The following is an 18,201-nucleotide window of genomic DNA, read 5'->3' as shown; positions in this document are numbered from 1 at the left end:
ATGGGGTGGAGTCCCGGAGAGCAGGGCCTACAGAGGGCCCAAGACGGCCCCATCGCTGCTGAAAGGATCCACGCCCCAGGCCCCAGTCTTACTTGCTGATGTACTCCCCGGTGAGGACCTTCCCGCAGGACTTGCATTTAAAGCAACCCAAGTGCCACTGCTTTTCCAGAGCCAGGAGCGCCTGCCCATTCTTGATATCTCGTCCACAGCCAGCACAATCTGGAAAAAAGCAGCCACCAGTGGTTACTCCACGTTTGTTTTGCTAAATCCAAGCCTGCAGGCCTGCTCTGAACCCCACCGTGCACCTATCACACACGCAGTAAATATTTACTTAAGCACAATTTCATTCCGCGTTCTCTCCCTGCACGAAACCTTCCCCAGCAGACTCGCAGGCCCCACCCTCACACAGGATGGGAATGTCCTAAACCTCCGTGGATCCAGGGGCATGGATGTCCTTCATCAGTTTATTTCCTTGGGGGTGATTTAAATACCCTCTGAGCTCCAGCTGGCCCAGAGAATATTTAATTATAGTGTCTTGGCTGTGATTTTAAGAAAGCACTCATTGGCCTTTATTGAGGGCACATGTGAGTAGCTAAGCACACCCCTCCACCCCCACCCCATGCTGGAAGCCTCCCTAACACTATGTATGGGACTCTTGGAAGGCTGCCCGTAAGTCTCATTTTTGTAAACAGGACTCTACATCCCTATCAGCCTAAACCAGACTTTCGAAGATTTGTGATCATCAATTCAATGGCTTTTAATTCCTTAGCTTTCAATTTTCCGTGACAGGCTCCTGTGAAGCAGAGAGAGGAGAAAGTGTTTCTTCATGCTAAAGAGTGTGGGCCCTGGAATGAGATGACCTGGCTCCGAACCCCAGCTCATGTTGGCTAGACACGTGACCCAGGTAGATTCTCCCCTTTTCTAAGTCTTGGTTTCCTCATAAGAAAGCCAGGATGCTATTAGTGGCTGTCTCAAGTTCTCTGATGAGGAATCCATGAAATAAAGGACTTAGAGCTCTATAAACATGTGCTATTATTACAATTGCCCTTATTCTGATTATTAAAAACATAGTTTTTAGGGAAATGGAATATTTAAGAGAACCCAGAAGAATGTACAGGCGTATCCCATTTTATTGTGTTTCACTTTACTATGCTTCAAATATAATGCAAGTTGAAGGTTTGTGGCAACCCTACCTCAATCAAGTCTATTGGCGCCATCTTTTCAAAAACATTTGCTCACTTCGTGTCTCTGTGTCATTTTGGTAATTCTCCCAATTTTTCAAACTTTTCCATTATTATTATGTTTGTTATGGTGATCTGTGACCAGTGATCTTTGACATTCCTGCTAAGTCTCACGGAAGGCTCAGATGATGGTTAGCGTTGTTCAGCAATAAGGTATTTTCTAATTCAGGTATGTTCATTGCTTTTTTACACATAATGTTTTGCCCACGTAATAGACTACAGAACGGTGTAAATATAACTTCCATATGCACTGGGGAACCAAAAAAATTCATGTGACTCATTTTATTGCTGTATTTGCTTTATTGTGGTGGTCTAGAACTGATCCTACCGAATAGGCAGTATCTCCGAGGTCTGCCCGTAAATTGGTACAACCTTTCTGTAAAGCAATTTCTGTAAAATCAACGTACCTGAGAAAGTGAAAGAAAGCACCGTCAGCACGTTGCTCGTGATGTCCCCAACTGATCATAAAAAATACTCACGGAATAAAGAAATGTGCAGACAAGGCCTCTCGGTACACAAAATGATTACACACACCCCTTTTCTGACCACATCTCTGACTGCTGCTCCTGTGACATTTCTAGCCTAACTTGAATTCTCTCTCCTTCTAGAAAAACTTCCCTAACAGTACCCAGCACAAGCCCAAATCCTATAAAAAGTTCCTCTAAATGTCATCCAGAGACAGCTCACAATTCTTCCCGTTTTCTCCCTTGCTGTGGTTTGTTAAGTACACTTGACTTTTTTTTTATTGACTACAGGTGTGCTTCTGGTGACCTCTGGTTAGTGGGTATTTACATAACCTTTATATTCAGCAATTTCATGTCTACGATTTTATTCTACAAATAAATTTGCAAAAGAATGTGCATGTGAGTGTATGTGTATGTCTATCCCCTGAAGAATATATATTCATCCTCTACCGCATTTTTGTAACAATAAAACTGAAAATAGCCTATGTGGACATTAATGAGAAACTGGTTACATTGATTACAGTATGGTCAATAATGGAATACTACATACCATTGAAACAAATGAGGTAGATTTGTGTGCTGACATGGAAAGATGTCCAAAATAGATTGAGTAAAAAAAAAAAAAAAAAGCAAGCTGTAAAACAGTATGCATAACGTAAGCTCATATTTTTTTATCACGAGAATGTAAAAAATTGCTGAGCAAAATATTTATAAAGTTAAAAGTATATCTGCTATACAAGTTATGAACATTGCAGATTAGAATTTCTTTAAGTATAGCCCATTATAAGCTGAGTGTGTATTATATGGTCACAAAGCGTTACATATTTTTTTAAAAGCTGGGGTTTATACGATTCCCAGCAGCTCACCAAAAATCTTTCAAAGGGGACCACTCATCTGGTAGTTTACTATAAAGATAAAAATGGAAGGCCATGATATTTGCTCATAAATACAATTTTTAAAGGTCAGGAGCACAATATGGATTTAAGAGGAACTGGCAGGTTTTAATCCAAGTGAACTGAAAATTTTCTTCATTCTTCTGATTAGATTATGTCCACTAGGTGGCAATAAGGATTTAAAATGATACGGAATATGCTGGTTGGTAGAATTTTTAAAGCAGAAAATAAACTTTAGAGATGGGTTTTCAATTCTACAACTGAAGACAGGCTCAAGAAGGTCGGTGGAGCTGTTTGGTATCTCCCCTGCACGGCACTGGGGTTGAGGGAGGTCAAAGGTGCGGGGACGGCGAGAGCCCTGGCTTTAGGATTAGGAAGACTTGGGCACTAACTCGGAAACGTTATTCTCTCTGACCCCTCATTTCTTCATCCGGGAAATGCTGACCCCCTTCTCAGGTTGCTGCGAGGAAGAAGAGAAACTGCGTCGTGAAGGGCTTCGTATAACACTTAGAATGCTTGGCACCTGTCGGGCACTCCACATGGTTCCCCTTTCCTTGGTAGGGGCCGATGGGACTAGAAACCAGGTTTCTTGATTCTGTCTTGCTGTTTTTATAAGCGCATTAATGCCCAGATACCCCAGAGCTCTGACAGCAGCTGAGACAATTTGAGTGCAATAATGACCTCTCTGATCATGCTGCCCTGAGGGCTTTGGTGAACCAGGCGTCGTGTGAGCGTTTTATAGACATGGCATATACTTTTCAGTCGTTGTTTTTCACAATCTTTACTATTCCTCAGAGGCATGGAGTCAAACTGCCTTGCGGTCTGGAAGCCTCTGACCTCACAGGTGGTGTCCTGAACCTCTCAGATCCTCCATGCCCTGCAGTGTTCCACGGAGGGCACACGTTCTACAACTGATCTTGGTTATGTTTCATGAAGAAGCATTCACTGAGTGTGACCACCTAGAGCCTGCCAGCTGGTGAAACTGGGCTGGAAGTAGAGGCTGGGGATGAGGCTCCTTCATCCCAAACCTTAAGACATAAATCAAGCAAATCAACAAAGATGGCCTCCTGGAAAGTAGGATACTGGCCCAGCTGATTCAAAGTATTCCAGTGTATTCCACAGAGGTTACCCATTCATTCCTTTCTGGACAAAACTTTATACTCTCCTTAAGCCTGAGGTCATGCTGGGGAAAGTGGAAAAGATGCTGAGATAAAAAGATTTGTGCTGATGGTGTGTGTCTCCTATGCTCATTCCAACTAAGCTCTTTTATAAAGCACAAAATGTCCTTGTCTCTATCTTCATGTTTTTCAGCTGTTGAGAAAATTGTTTCCACATCACTGAAACAGCTGCTGATAAATATAGAAAGCTGGTGATTGGCATTGGAATTACTGCCAAAGTCAGAAATAGGTGAATATGGAGCAGCATCAAGGAAATCAAACCCTCTAGCAACTCACTGGTCTTCTATCAGGGATGCACAACCACCAAATGTGAAAACAGAAGCAAACTACAACAGCCTCAAACACTCTGCCCCCAAGCCTTTCATTCTCGGCACCAGGAGCCAAGGGAAAAGCGGGGATTTGGCTACTTATGTCCAAGTTAAACTAATATCCATGTACACACCTGGTTCCATATTTATATCATTTTGTTCAAAGTTAATAAATATCCTTGAGAATAGGGATCCTGTCTGTCTCCTTTAACCTCTCTCTCTCTCTCTTTTTTCTTTTTTGGCATAGGGCCATGGACACCTGGGCTTCCAAAGTACTTAAGCTGAAGAAGGTGACAAATGGCTCTCTGGAAGGAAACCTGTGTTCTCATGATGCTAAGAAAGATGTCATCACTTGGGCTGCCTTTAAGGTCCTGTCAGCCTGGATGCCTATGTTCTTTCTAAGAACGATTTCTGCCTTCCTAGAATTTCCCATTTGAGAAGGGTAAGAGCCCCAAAGATGGCTTACTCTGTGAAGATGATTTTCTGGAACCGAAGGCTGAGGAATGGAGCTACAGAAAAGGGAACTTCGTGGTAACGGAATTCCCAATCATCCCCGCCTTCCCAGGCTTCTGTCACGCCGAGAACCATCCGTGGAGGTGGAAGCTGCCATTCATAGTAGCCACCCATCTGCGACCAAAGCTTCTAGAAGGCTTTTCCTAGTGTCTTGAAATTTGGGGCTGTGTATCATCTTAGAGCTGAAAACAATGATGATAAATTTTCCGTCTTCCAGAGCAGGTTGCTAGGAATATCCTTGCCGGATTTACCAAAAGATAGTAGAATCTACCTGCTGACTCTCAACCCCTACTGCCTCCCTGCCTACCTCTGAAATCAGAAATTCACAAAGGCATAGAGGAGATTGGGCAGGGAGCTGTCCACACAGCTTCTGTGTGGGGTGTTCCCTCCCCTCTGCTGTGGGAGGGGTTAGAGGGCCTCGGGAGAGGGGGGACCAGCCTCCTGCTCCCCACCTAGATGTTTACCCCTGGTGCTCCTGTGGATCCATGAGAAGCTTGATGCTAGAGTTCTTGGGACAAATTTACTGCACTGTCCTGGAGCTTGGTAGCGTTCATGAACAAAAAGTCTGGAGCCTGCTAAGCCTGGAAGATCTGGAAGGCAGAAGCCGGCTGGAGCCCCTCCTCTTGATGGCAGGCTAAGGAGAAGGCAGAAGTAGGAGAGGTGTGCGTGGCCACCATTTGGCTCACTGGGGATGCACTTGTGTCCTGTGGCTGGTACCCACGCCCAAGCATCTTGAATGAACCCACCTGACAAAGCTGCCTGCCAGGCATTAGTAAGAGGTTATGAGGAGCAGGACCTGAGGCTGGGGAGGATAGAGGGGGCTGTTGAAACAGGTTAGCCAGAAATTGCACACTTTTGTCAAGGAACTCAAAATGGGTCCTGTTAAAAATTCTCCCTAGAGTTAGCTGAAAGACAACAGTTATAACACCTTGTCCTCTGTACCTCTAACCCCCCTCCCCTCTGCCGGGACTCCCAAGGAGCCACAAGCAGGACAGGAAGGAGTAAAGAAGTAGAAGAGGCTGTGCCCCCTCCTCACTGCAGGTCTCCTATTTGGGTCTGGCCTGAGCTGGGAAAAGGGTGCAGCTCTGATGTGGATGTGAGAATAAAGTTTTCGACTATACTGGACTTTGAAGAGCTGAAAGTGACCAGAAAGCTATGGGATCTGCCTAAGATGTTATTAAGGGTGGGACAGGGAGCTCTGATAGAGGATGATAAAGGTAGCAACAGAAAAAAATAAGACTACTGTTTTGTCCCACTAGCGTTCTGGCCCATTCTATACGTTGACTGTACAACTCATAGGGATTAAGGACTTCAGGGGCAAAGAGACCTGGGGTCAAATTCCAGCTCTGACACAGAACCAAGGGACCTTGGGCAAGCTAGGTAACACTGGGCTTCAGGTTCTTCATTTGTAAAACGGGCAGATTAACAATACCTACCTTCTAGGGCTGTCACGAGAGTGGAGAGAACATGTGTGTAATCCCCCAGCAGAGTGTCGGGCACATGGTAAACAATCAATGTCTGTCCTCACACCTGCAATAATCTCAGAAAACCTACATTTCATCTTCCCCTTAACAAACAACCAAGACCCACTGTGAGCTCCTGGAAAAGGCATTTTGGTTTCTCTGGTTCCACAAGCATCATCGTCCTATTAACATTATTATTGTTGTTGTTATTATTCACCCTTTAACTTTGAAAAGATCTTACATACCTTATCTCAGTCCTCCCTTAGGGCTCCCGCTAACCTGGAGGGATAGCAATTTTCCACACAAAGTTCCAGAGGGACTTTGAAGACTTCTGGTGTGAAAGTTTCATTTTGCACGCAGGACAGTAAGGCCCAGGGTGGGTGCAAGCTTTGCACAAGGTCACACAGATAGACAACTCTCCATTAACTGCAGAGTGGAAATCTACTGTTCTCAAATGCACTTGAACATGAACCCAGGCCTTGACAGGGCTTTTCTGGGTTTAAAGCGCCAACCATGCATTTGTTCCCCGGGTCATTGCCTCTTCTGCTGTCAATGAGCAAAAACAGCCATCATGCAGCATGAGGTTCACTTGTGGGTACAGAGAATTATCGTGAAAATACTATAAATCATAGGAGGGACTAGAGAGAGACTTCACTCATTTAATCGATGCTTGCTGAGATAGAGATGTTATAAAATGTCCAAAGAGATTTTAAGTCAATTCAGAGTATTTGCTTCCTTTACTGTAAAGTTTTAAAAATTAAGAATAAAAATATCAAGTTTCAGTATTGATACTGTTGCCCATATAAGTTGCAGAAAATTCAAGCTTCCCCTGGAATCCCTCTTTAAAAATGAAAATAAACAAAGAAACTCTAGTTGTCATCAACCAAGATTAGCACATAAGTTCATGGCAATTCATGTGGATGAAAAATAGACACAAAATCATTTCAGATATAGGGGGTTTTTTTCGTTTGTTTCTGTTTCAAGACACTTCACTTACTATATACTGTTGAGTCTTTCACACTGAACTCATAACCAACAGCACTATAACTCATACCTGAAGGAAGCTTTTGTTGCACACATATTTTCTCCATAAGACACCTCACCACCTTCTGGGAATGAACGGTAGCCAGCACTTCATCACTATGTTTGGGGCATTTTAAGCAGTGAAATCAGCAACAAAAAGCACAAAAATATCATATGACCCAGCAATTCCACTCCTGGGCATATATCCAAAAGAACTGAAAGCAGGGACTGGAACAGATATTTGTACACCCATGTTTGTAGCAGCACTATTCACAATAGCCAAAAGGTGGAAAAAACCTGAGTCCATCAACAGAGAAATGGACAAAGTGTGGTGTGTATATATACAGTGGAATATTATACAGCCACAAAAAGAGTGAGATTCTGACACATGCCACAACATGGCTGAACCCCGAAGACATTGTGCCCAGTGAAATAAGCCAGACACAGAAGGACAAACACCACATGATTCCACTTATATAAAGTAATTTGAGTGGTCAAATTCATAGGGATGAAAAGTAGTACAAAAGTTACCAGGGGCTGGGGGGGAGGGCAGAGGGGGAGTTTGTGTTTAATGGGTATGGAGTTTCTCTGGGAATGACTAAACAGTTTGAGATGTAGAGAATGGTGATGGTTACACAATATTGCGAACGTATTTACTGCCCCTGAATTGTGTACTTACGAATGGTTAAAACAATAAATATTCTCTTATAAAATCTTACCACAATTTTAAAAAGCACAAAAATACAAAAAATGCTGCCCTAAATAGACCTCGAAGAGGGCACATGTTTACAGTATAAGAGCTGAAAGAAGAAGGCAGAGTGTCCCCATGTTCCAGGTCAGCTAGGAGCAGGTGAAGTCGGCTACTCACATTTTTCACAGCTCTGCGCTGGTCTGTGAATGACCAGAAAAGCGTGGGAGTATTCTTTTTCTGAACTTTAGAATTTTATTTATTTTTTTATACAGCAGGTTCTTATTAGTTATCCATTTTATACATATTAGTGTATACATGTCAGTCCCAATCTCCCAATTCATCCCACCACTCCCCCCCCCACCGCCACTTTCCCCTCTTGGTGTTCATACATTTGTTCTCTGCATCTGTGTCTCTATTTCTGCCCTGCAAAACGGTTCATCTGTACCATTTTTCTAGGTTCCACATATATGCATTAATATACGATATTTGTTTTTCTCTTTCTGACTTACTTTACTCTGTATGACAGTCTCCTACATCCATGTCTCTACAAATGACCCAATTTCGTTCCTTTTTTATGGCTGAGTAATATTCCATTGTATGTATGTGCCACATCTTCTTCATCCACTCATCTGTCGATGGGCATTTAGGTTGCTTCGAAGACCTGGCTATTGTAAACAGAGCTGCAATGAACATTGGGGTGCATGTGTCTTTTTGAATTATGGTTTTCTCTGGGTATATGCCCAGTAATGGGATTGCTGGGTCAGCACGGGAGTATTCATTTTGGTGTTACAAAGAAATTTTAGCGAGTAGGCAAATTGGCAAACACAGAATCTGCAAATAACAGGGATGGACTGTATTTCAAGAATGAAGGAGGAGGCAGAGAGCAACATCTGGCGACACAGAGAGGAACCCCAGTGGCGGCAAGACAGTTAGGCAGAGATCAGATACCCTCCCCCCATCTTCTCTCTGTCTCCCCAGTGTTGTCTTTAAAGCCCAGCTTTCTCTTTTTTGTCCCCTATGCAGAGTGATGTCTCTCATTGCAGGGAGAGGTCTCCCTGTCTTTGGGCATCTTGGGGGCAGGAGGCAAAGATGGATCAACCATACTGGGAGGGCCAGAGCAGGGCTTGCTGGGGAGGGGGCTGCAGAGGAGATCAAGGAATTGATGGATGGGGAGAGAGCCACTGTTTGTGTTCTGATTGAATCAAAATGAATGAACTGGGCTTCCCTGGTGGCACAGTGGTTAAGAATCCACCTGCCAAGGCAGGGGACACAGGTTCGAGCCTTGGTCTGGGCAGATCCCACATGCCGCAGAACAACTAAGCCCGTGAGCCAAAACCACTGAGCCTGTGCTCTAGAGCCCACAAGCCACAACTACTGAGCCCATGTGCCACAACTACTGAAGCCCGCGTGCCTAGAGCCCATGCTCTGCAAGAGAAACCACTGCAACGAGAAGCCTGCACGCTGCAATGAAGAGTAGCCCCTGTTCACCACTAGAGAAAACCCGCACGCAGCAATGAAGACCCAATGCAGCCATAGATAAATAAATTTATGTTAAAAAAAAATGAATGAACTAATTCTTTCCTCTTAGCATATATTTCCACCAACTCTCTTCCCAGCTCCTTCTCTTTTTCCCAAGCAGATTCTGGGCCACAGGTGACCTCTCTATCCATCTGAATCTGGGAATTGGATGACGGGAGGAACCCTCAGGAACTCCTGCTCCCCGACCTGTCCCTGGGTGGGCTCTGCCCTCTGGGTTTCCATCCAGCCCTGGGATGAATCAGGTCAGAAGAACAGAGGGCAAGGAATCCACATGGCCCAAACGGGGTCCAGAACCAGAAGCTGTCCTTGCTTTTCTGCTTGCAAATTAAAAAATAATAACAACTGAGCAGTCGGAAAGAGAGAAAACGAATATTCAACATTCCCTGTAGCCCCTGGGTAATTCATTTTTGCTGGGTGTTTTGTTGTTGTTAATTTAAATCTATTATGGATGCATGTTATATATACCTTTTGCATGTTGAACGTACACATTCTTAGAAAGGAACAACGTGTCTCAGACATCACTCCACGTCAAAAACTGCACATCATTAGTCATCAACTTTGAGTTTTTCTCATTCTAGCCTAGGAGATGTGGCAGAAGGAAAGAAAAAAATTTTTAAAAAGCCTAACAAGGGCTTCCCTGGTGGCGCAGTGGTTGAGAATCCGCCTCCCGATGCAGGGGACGTGGGTTCGTGCCCCGGTCTGGGAGGATCCCATGTGCCGCGGAGCGGCTGGGCCCGTGAGCCGTGGCCGCTGAGCCTGCGTGTCCGGAGCCTGTGCTCCGCAACGGGAGAGGCCACAACAGTGAGAGGCCCGCGTACCGCAAAAAAAAAAAAAAGCCTAACAAGATCTGCCCCAGACACATCTATTTCAGCAGAAAGAAGACACACCAGGCAAACAAAACAAAAAATACGCTGAAAAGACATAGGTTGTTATTAATAGAAAGTAGAACAAGATTTTGGAGACCCTATAAAATATTCAAGTGGTGTCCTTTTAATAGACTGTTAAATACAGGCACTTTATCCCTGGCCAGGAGTCAATCTAAGGAGCTTTAAGGAAAACAAACAAAACCCCCTGATTTAAGTTCCAGGGTTTGGCTAACTTGAATCCTGAATTTAATGACATCATATCTTGTCATTCAATTGTCTCCCACAGGATGTGGATTTCCCATGACCTTGTGTAATAAAATGGTGAATGCAGAATACCAGAGAACAGCTGTTCTACCCAAAAAGAGAGAAAGCGGAGACAAGAGAAGTGTGACCTGAACATGGGTCAGATTCTGTGAGGTCAACAAGCTGCCTTTGACAGCAGCTTTCAACACGTCTGACCAGCTTCTGGCACGTGGATTCCTTCGTGGGAATAACTGTGGGAGGCACGTAGTGGCTGCCCACCCTAGACAGGACACAGGCTTTCAGTTTGCTAACGTTCGCATCCCTCCCTAGGGTCTAAATGTCCACTGCCACCTGTTTTCACGCTTGAACTGAGCATATGCACCTATGTTACCAGCCTGGCCCTTTTTTGTAGGCCCTTGAATTTGTAACCCATCAATTAAAAAAAATCCAGACATTCCCTATGCTATTTTTAAAAATAAGACTGGTTTACAGTTTTAACATCATCAAGGTATAAGGGGGTTTGGGGTTTGGGTATTTGAAAACCCTTCCTTGACTAAAAAGGCCACATCATTTAGTAATGATAAGAGCGTCTGCCTAGCAAGTGTACACTGTTGAACGTCTGATCTTCACCTGTGCTGCTCACTGATGTCAAGTTCCAACCAGACATCTGAGTTGACAACAATTGACTGGCCACAATCCGTGTCGAGTTACTGACATGAGTCTGCAATGTTCTTTTCTAGCATGTCACAGCAAATTCCATGGGTATGAGGTCACCAAAAGAAAGGACAGATAGAGGGCAAAATGCAAATGTGTTAGGCTAAGCACTTTTCAAGAATTAGTATTTTAAGTACTTTTTAACTTCCGAAAGTCTACGCTGCCATTTGCCATAAAGCAATACATAGGGTCACGAGTCAAATACTAGTTGGGGCTGAGGGGAATTGGAACATTCATATTTATTTATATTCAAATACATAGCTAGGTGCAGTGTATTTGCCATCTTATGGCTCTCAATAATTTATATCTCAAATTCACTAAAGATGGGCTTCCCTGGTGGCGCAGTGGTTGAGAGTCCGCCTGCCGATTCAGGGGACACGGGTTCCTGCCCCGGTCCGGGAAGATCCCACATGCCGCTGAGCGGCTGGGCCCGTGAGCCATGGCCGCTGAGCCTGTGCGTCCGGAGCCTGTGCCCCGCAACGGGAGAGGCCACAGCAGTGAGAGGCCCACGTACCACAAAAAAAAAAAAAAAAAAAAAAAAAAATTCACTAAAGATGATGCAGAATTATTTTAAAAGGTTATGGGCTGCCTGAATATGTAATCTTGAACCAGACTTTGCACAATCACCCATGTCTTTGCCTAGGTTAGCTGCTCCCTTTGCTATCTTGATGGCCACGATGGAAACATCACAAACCGGAGCAGCCTCTGACCTGCTATTTTAGGTGAAGGTTCTTGTTGTCTTGGGAAAACAATACTGCACAACAAACAAGTTTTCACGGGCCATAGCAGGAGCAGATTACCAGCCTCATCAGGGAAGTTGTAGGCAGGACCAGGAACAGTCATCTTCTGAGCCCTCTGTAATCTAATATTTGGCAATCAATCCCATCTTTCCTTCTTTTAAAGTGTATATCATATAAACTTATAGCTTTGGTCATAATTTTTATAAATACAGACCATTGACACATTTGAAACTTCCAATTCTAACCCCTAAGCCAGTGCTCACAGAATTCCGATAGGAGTATTACGAATTCTCAAGGTCAAGAAGCCCCCTCCTTTAATTAGCATTGGGTGTGTTTTTTCTCATATTTATGACCAGGATCTGAATAGGAAATTTTATTAAAAGGAGCCAGATTGTTTACCTTTCCTCTCCATTAATTGGTTATGAATCTATTAAGCAGGAATTGAATGGACGGAATTCTGACACATGCTACGATATGGATGAGCCTTGAAAACATTATGCTAAGTGGAAGAAGCCAGAAACAAAAGGCCACCCTTGTATGATGCCATTTATGTGAAATGTCCGAAATAGTGAATACACAGAAACAGAAAGCAGATTGGTAGTTCCTAGGGGCTGGGAGACGGGGTGAGCTGGGAGTAACTGTTTAATGGGTACAGCGTTCTCTTTCGGGGTGATGAAAATGTTTTGGAAATAGAAGTGGTGGTTGGACAATGTTGTGAAGGTACTTAAACATTCACTTTAAAATGGTTAATTTTATGTTGTGTGAGTTTCAGTCAAAAAAACCTGTACCAAGAAGGTTTGCCCTTACACTGATTTCCTTAATTAAGTTGTAAACTTTAACCTGGTGAGGAGTTTCATGATAAATCTTTAACTGGCTATGGTCACCCAGCAAACCGGGCTCTTGCCAAAGAGGAAATCATACTTGAGTTTTACGTCAGTTTCTCAGATCCAGTACTCATTAGCCAACATCAGCTCATTGACTCTATTCCAAAGATAGAAAGAAGAAAAGAAAGGGTAGAATGTCAGTTTCAGTACTTTCCTCATGTGACCAGTCACTTAATACATACACAACTGAAGGTCACAGCAAGGGCAAACTGCAGTGAGACTTCAGTCTGGAATGGGCCTTTTATTTATTTATTTACTGATTTTTTTGGTTTTTTTTTTATAAATTTATTTTTATTTATATTATTTATTTTTGGCTGCGTTGGGTCTTCGTTGCTGCGCACGGGCTTTCTCTAGTTGCGGTGAGCAGGGGCTACTCTTCGTTGCGGTACATGGGCTTCTCATTGCGGTGGCTTCTCTTGTTGCAGGGCATGGGCTCTAGGCACGTGGGCTTCAGTAATTGTGGCACACGGGCTCAGTAGTTGTGGCTCGCAGGCTCTAGAGCACAGGCTCAATAGTTGTGGTGCACGGGCTTAGCTGCTCCACAGCATGTGGGATCCTCCCAGACCAGGGCTTGAGCCCATGTGCCCTGCATTGGCAGGTGGATTCTTAACCAGTGCACCACCAGGGAAGTCCCTTTTTTTTTATTTTTTAAATTTAACATTATTTTTATTTTTGATGTGCTTTGGTTTTAAATAGGTAATACATATACCTAGTTAAACTTTTTTTTTTTCATGTAGTAAAAATAATTCCTTTCCTTCCCTATCTCCCTGCTACTGCTCCCTTTCTTCTGGAGAAAAGCCCTAAGAGTAATTTCTCAGTATCCCTCTGAGGACAGTCTATAGGAATATCCAACTATAGAGATACACAGCAGTCCTTTGAACAGCTAAATCTTTACTGCTGCTGAAAAATTAAACTGGGGAATAACCACTCTTCCAATCATTAAAATTCTAGTTTTACTGATAAGTTGTCAGAAGGTGTGGGTCTTATTACATAAAAGACGTATCTAGTGAAATGAAAACAGCAAATAACAAAATACCACTAACTTGCCAACCACTGAAACATTTTTTTGTACCCATTTTCCCTTTTTGTACCTTAGTTGGACCCATTCCCTATAAGGCGGGAACTTTTCTTCCTTTCTTGCAACCGAGATAATCCAGGTTCTGGTTAAGTGAAAAGATATGTCACTCTGGGATCTTTATGTCTGACTCATAATTGTAACAGGTTTCAGTCTGAAAAATCGAAATATTAATGTTCCTTTTTGCGACATACCTTGTCCTCCTGCAATGAATCTTTGGCTACTATGTCAATTCCAAACTCTCTCAACAGTCTAATCTGTACCCAGTAGAGCAATATTGGAAACTGCCATGTCAGGTTAGATCCTGTCCTTCCAGGCCAGGGGCTGGCACCTAAGTGCCCAGAGAGGTGAGGCCTCTCTAACCTCACACTCAAAGTTGGGAGATACATTCCCTGACACCTCTACTGGAAAAAAAAACAAAAACAAAAAAACCTTGTGATGCTGTCATCAGCCAAATTATCTAAAGCCATAGTTCCTTCCCCTTTTATTAAACAAGAGGGAAGACTTGTAAATAAGATGAGAAAATGAATGTTTAAACATGCCACTACACCTTGTCCTCATGCACCCAAGCTGTACTATGTAATTTTACAGAACCACAAAAGCCATTGTCACCATCGTCATTCAAGTAGCATTCAGAACTCAGCATTCCAGACCTGGGAGCTGAGATTTATTACCTGAAAGGCTCTCCTGGGATGGCATCAATTTACCCACTAAATGGACATTCATGTACTTGCTGTGTGCACAGTGCTTTTCTTAGGGAAAAAAAAAAAAAGAGAGAGCTTGTCATTAGGTAGCTCATAGTCTGGTCGGAGAGAAAAAGATGCAAAGAGCTAGGGGAGCTTTGTGGTAATAACTGTCACAACAGAAATGCAAAGCACAGCTTTGACTGGGACACCTGTGAGGTGGCCCTGTAGCCAGGGAGCCTAAGCAAAGTCAAAGCTTTCAATCTTTTGTGTGACACTCAAAAGAACAAATGATGTTTGATGAGAAGACGCATAACCAAAATGCTATGGGAAGAATATATGCGAAGTTGTACATGTGTCTATAGCACTTAGAGCAAAATCCAGAAGCATGTCCACCAAAATGTTAATAGCGGTAATCTCATTGTGATGAGATTTCGGGTGATTTTCATCTCCTTCTTTGTACTTTTCTGTAAAATTTGTATTGTTTTACAATGAACACTTAAACCCATTTAAAAAGAGAAGATTGTTATTAGCTCTGTTTAGAGATAAAGATGGCTTTGATTCAATTTCTGGAATGTTTATCTAGGGCTTTATGTGCTAGACCTTGTATAAGAGAGAAAGACAGCAGGGTCCTTATCTTTAATGAGTTCATTAACTTGGTAGTGGAGGTGGGCACACATTTAAAAAATTAAAATGCAACACATTATGTACCAATGTTGGTTTTTTAACTGTGACAAATGTATCACCGTAATACATGATGTTAACTGTGCAGTAAAGAATTTGGCTGGTGCCAGGAACACAGTAGGTGCTCAAAGAAATGCTCATTGAATGAATGAATGACATCCATATCTTTCTTTGACATAGTCCTTTCATTCATCTTCCTCACCTTTTCTCACAGCCATTACCTGTACCCACAGCCAATGGTCTCCCCAGCTCTGATCACTGATGTCCAATCACTGATTCTGCACACCACTATTGCCATTACCACCTTCATCTTTCTAGAACATTGTTTTCATCCGGTTGTCCTCCAGGTTAGGCCAAGCTCCACATTGCCAAACTCCTCAAAGCCTCCAGAGACCTGGCACCCTTACTCTAACTTTCCAGCTTTTCTTCTCAGGACGTGGAAGAACAAAGCCTTTGTTCTTTTTGGGTTCCCCCGTGCTGTTTTTACAAGTACCCTCCCCACCTTTAGACTGTCCTCCCATGTAGTAGTATCTTATTTAATTCCCATAACAACCCTTAGGAGTAGCTATTTTCTGATTTTCAGATGACAGCATGAAGGTTCTGAGACATCCAATAACTTGTCCATGACTTCATGGCTAGGAAGAAGCAGGACCAGGAGTCAAACCCAAGCACTCTGAAACGTAGAGCCCACATTTGAAACCAGTATGCTACGCTCTCCTCTTCTGTTCCTTTCTGATTCTAAATTATCTCTAAGCTCAAGTTCTAGTCTCGTAACTTCCTTAAAGAACAATGGTTAACATTTGGATGAGCTTATTAGGCATCATGAATCTTTTAAGTACTTTACTTATATGACCCCCACCACAACCCAATGAGAAAGGAACTATTACTGTTTGCCATTTTATAGGCAAAGAAACGCTGGCAGAGATTGAGTTCTCAAGGCCACACAGCCTGTATGTGGTAGAACTGGAATAAGAACCAGCCATCAACCTGTCCAGAACCCACACTCTTCAGCAGAGGCCCGCCAAGCCTCCTCTGCCATCCCATCCTACTGGAAGAAAGTGTCTCAAGAAGGTGGGGCTGATCTGTTTTGAAGACCTTGCCACAAAACCCATCACCATGAGTCAAAACCCAACAATCCATGGGTTGTACGTGAGCACGTGTTCCTGCCTTCACTGGTTTTACATATTGGTGGAAAATATCAAATGAACAGAAAAGACAGCCACCATGAACGGTAGAGTGAAAAAAAGCACAGTCACACAAAGCAAAGATTGTCCTACACAAAAATTCAGAAGTCAATGCCTGAACAGTAAGTTTTTATTCTATAAGTAGTCAGTACTTTTATCTATTTACTTATTTAATCCTACGAGGTAGGTACCTATTGCCATCCCATTTTACGGAAGAGGACATAGAGGATGGAGAGGTCAGGAGATGGCTAGAGCCAGACCTGACCCAGGCAGTCAGATGCCAGCGTCAGATCGTCACCACTCCACCTATTGTAGGTGCCTCAGCAGACAATCCCACTCAACCGGCAAATGTTTTTTTGAGAGAGAACATAGATAAAAGAAAAATTATCTTGCAACTATTAAAAGCTATTGCACCAAATAGAAAAGTAAGAGCATTGAAAAATTCTTCCTCCCCTTTGAAAACATGCACATGACTGTTTATCTGAAGTGATTTAAATTCAGTCCAAGCAGAGCATTTGCCCCAATACCTTAGGAGTTCCAGTTGCAGTTGGAACCATGGCAATGCTGTACGGAGGGAGTAAAGGAGAGGAAGATGGGTTTGGATGTATGTGTGGGGGGGTGTTCATCGCATCAGTCTGCCAGACCCACACACAATCAGACACTAGTCAGACACCCTCTGAAATGGAAAGGGTGATCGTAGACAGCAACCCACTTCTGTTCGGATGCCTGAAATAGACCAGAGCCGTGCAGGAAGCAACATCCAAACCCGATTCCCTACCCTCTAGGTTGTCCCACGCAGACTCCCCCTCACGTGGCTCCGTACCCCACAAGAATCAGTCCCTCGATTACTGGCAGATACATGAAGAATGGAGTGAAGTTAGGCCTTAAAGGAGTGTCCATAAACCTCTAGGAGAGCATCATGCTTTCTGGACATACATTTTTATTTCTAAAGTATGAATCAGCTAGACCTGGGCAATTGATTTTTATTTAATCAATTATAAAAGCAGTTTAATTATTGTTCATTGTAACCCCGTGAGTCAATGTTTACGATTATCTCCATGTTATAGGGTGCAGCAACAGTTTTTACTAATTCAAGGGCAATAATCTTTAATTGAGGTAGTTTGTTTCTATGAATAACTTCCTGATGGTTTCTATTCACCAAACCTTGCTACACCAGGGAGGCAACTGAGGCACGTAGAAAGCACACAGCCCTTGCAGGCAGACACTCGAGTAAATCCGCAGACAAGTCAGGTCACTGCTCCAAGGCTCAGCACCACCCCCATCTTTGGAAATCAGAGAGTGATACCTACATTGTGAAATAAATATCCAGGACAGTAACATGGCATCTGGAGCCTGGGTTTGTATCCCAGCTCTACCATTGTGTAACCTTGGGCAAATTATTTAACCTCTATGGCCCTTTGTTTCTTCATCTGTGAAAAGAGGATAGTTTTAGTACCAACCTATAGGGTGGTTTTGAAGATTAAATGAGTTAAAATTTGTACAACAGCTACACAGTGCCTGATCACAGGGAGTACTATGCAAATGTTTTAAGAAGAAAATAAAATAAAGGTGAGAAGAGTTATTGTAATGTGGAAGAAAGCACCAAGCAGAGTACCCAAGACATCACAGGTACTCTGCTGGGACGTGTCCCTAAATTAGAGCAACACAGACATGGTGGCCGCTGAGAGGCTGAAATTGTACCTCTGCTGAGTAAGCTCAAACAGAGCCTATTTTGTGTTAATTCTCATCACATCATTGACTTGCTTCCATTGGCCACTCCTCACTTCTTCTCTCCCTCTCACACTGTCTTCACCT

At 43.2% G+C, this 18,201-nt stretch overlaps 1 protein-coding gene across 1 annotated transcript in view; it reads right to left on the bottom strand.

Moving 5' to 3' along the window:
- Positions 1–18,201, bottom strand: part of ABLIM1 (actin binding LIM protein 1) — a 237,490-nt gene that overhangs the window by 103,760 nt on the left and 115,529 nt on the right. Inside the window, exon 5 of the mRNA XM_067024591.1 lies at positions 93–219. Within this exon, the coding sequence (XP_066880692.1) occupies positions 93–219 (127 nt within the window). The remainder of the gene's footprint in view (positions 1–92; positions 220–18,201) is intronic.

Source organism: Kogia breviceps, chromosome 2 (genome assembly GCF_026419965.1).
Source record: "Kogia breviceps isolate mKogBre1 chromosome 2, mKogBre1 haplotype 1, whole genome shotgun sequence".
NCBI lineage: Eukaryota > Metazoa > Chordata > Mammalia > Artiodactyla > Physeteridae > Kogia > Kogia breviceps.
The sequence above is the reverse complement of the archived record's forward strand: the minus strand, read 5'-3'. Positions and strand labels throughout refer to the sequence as shown.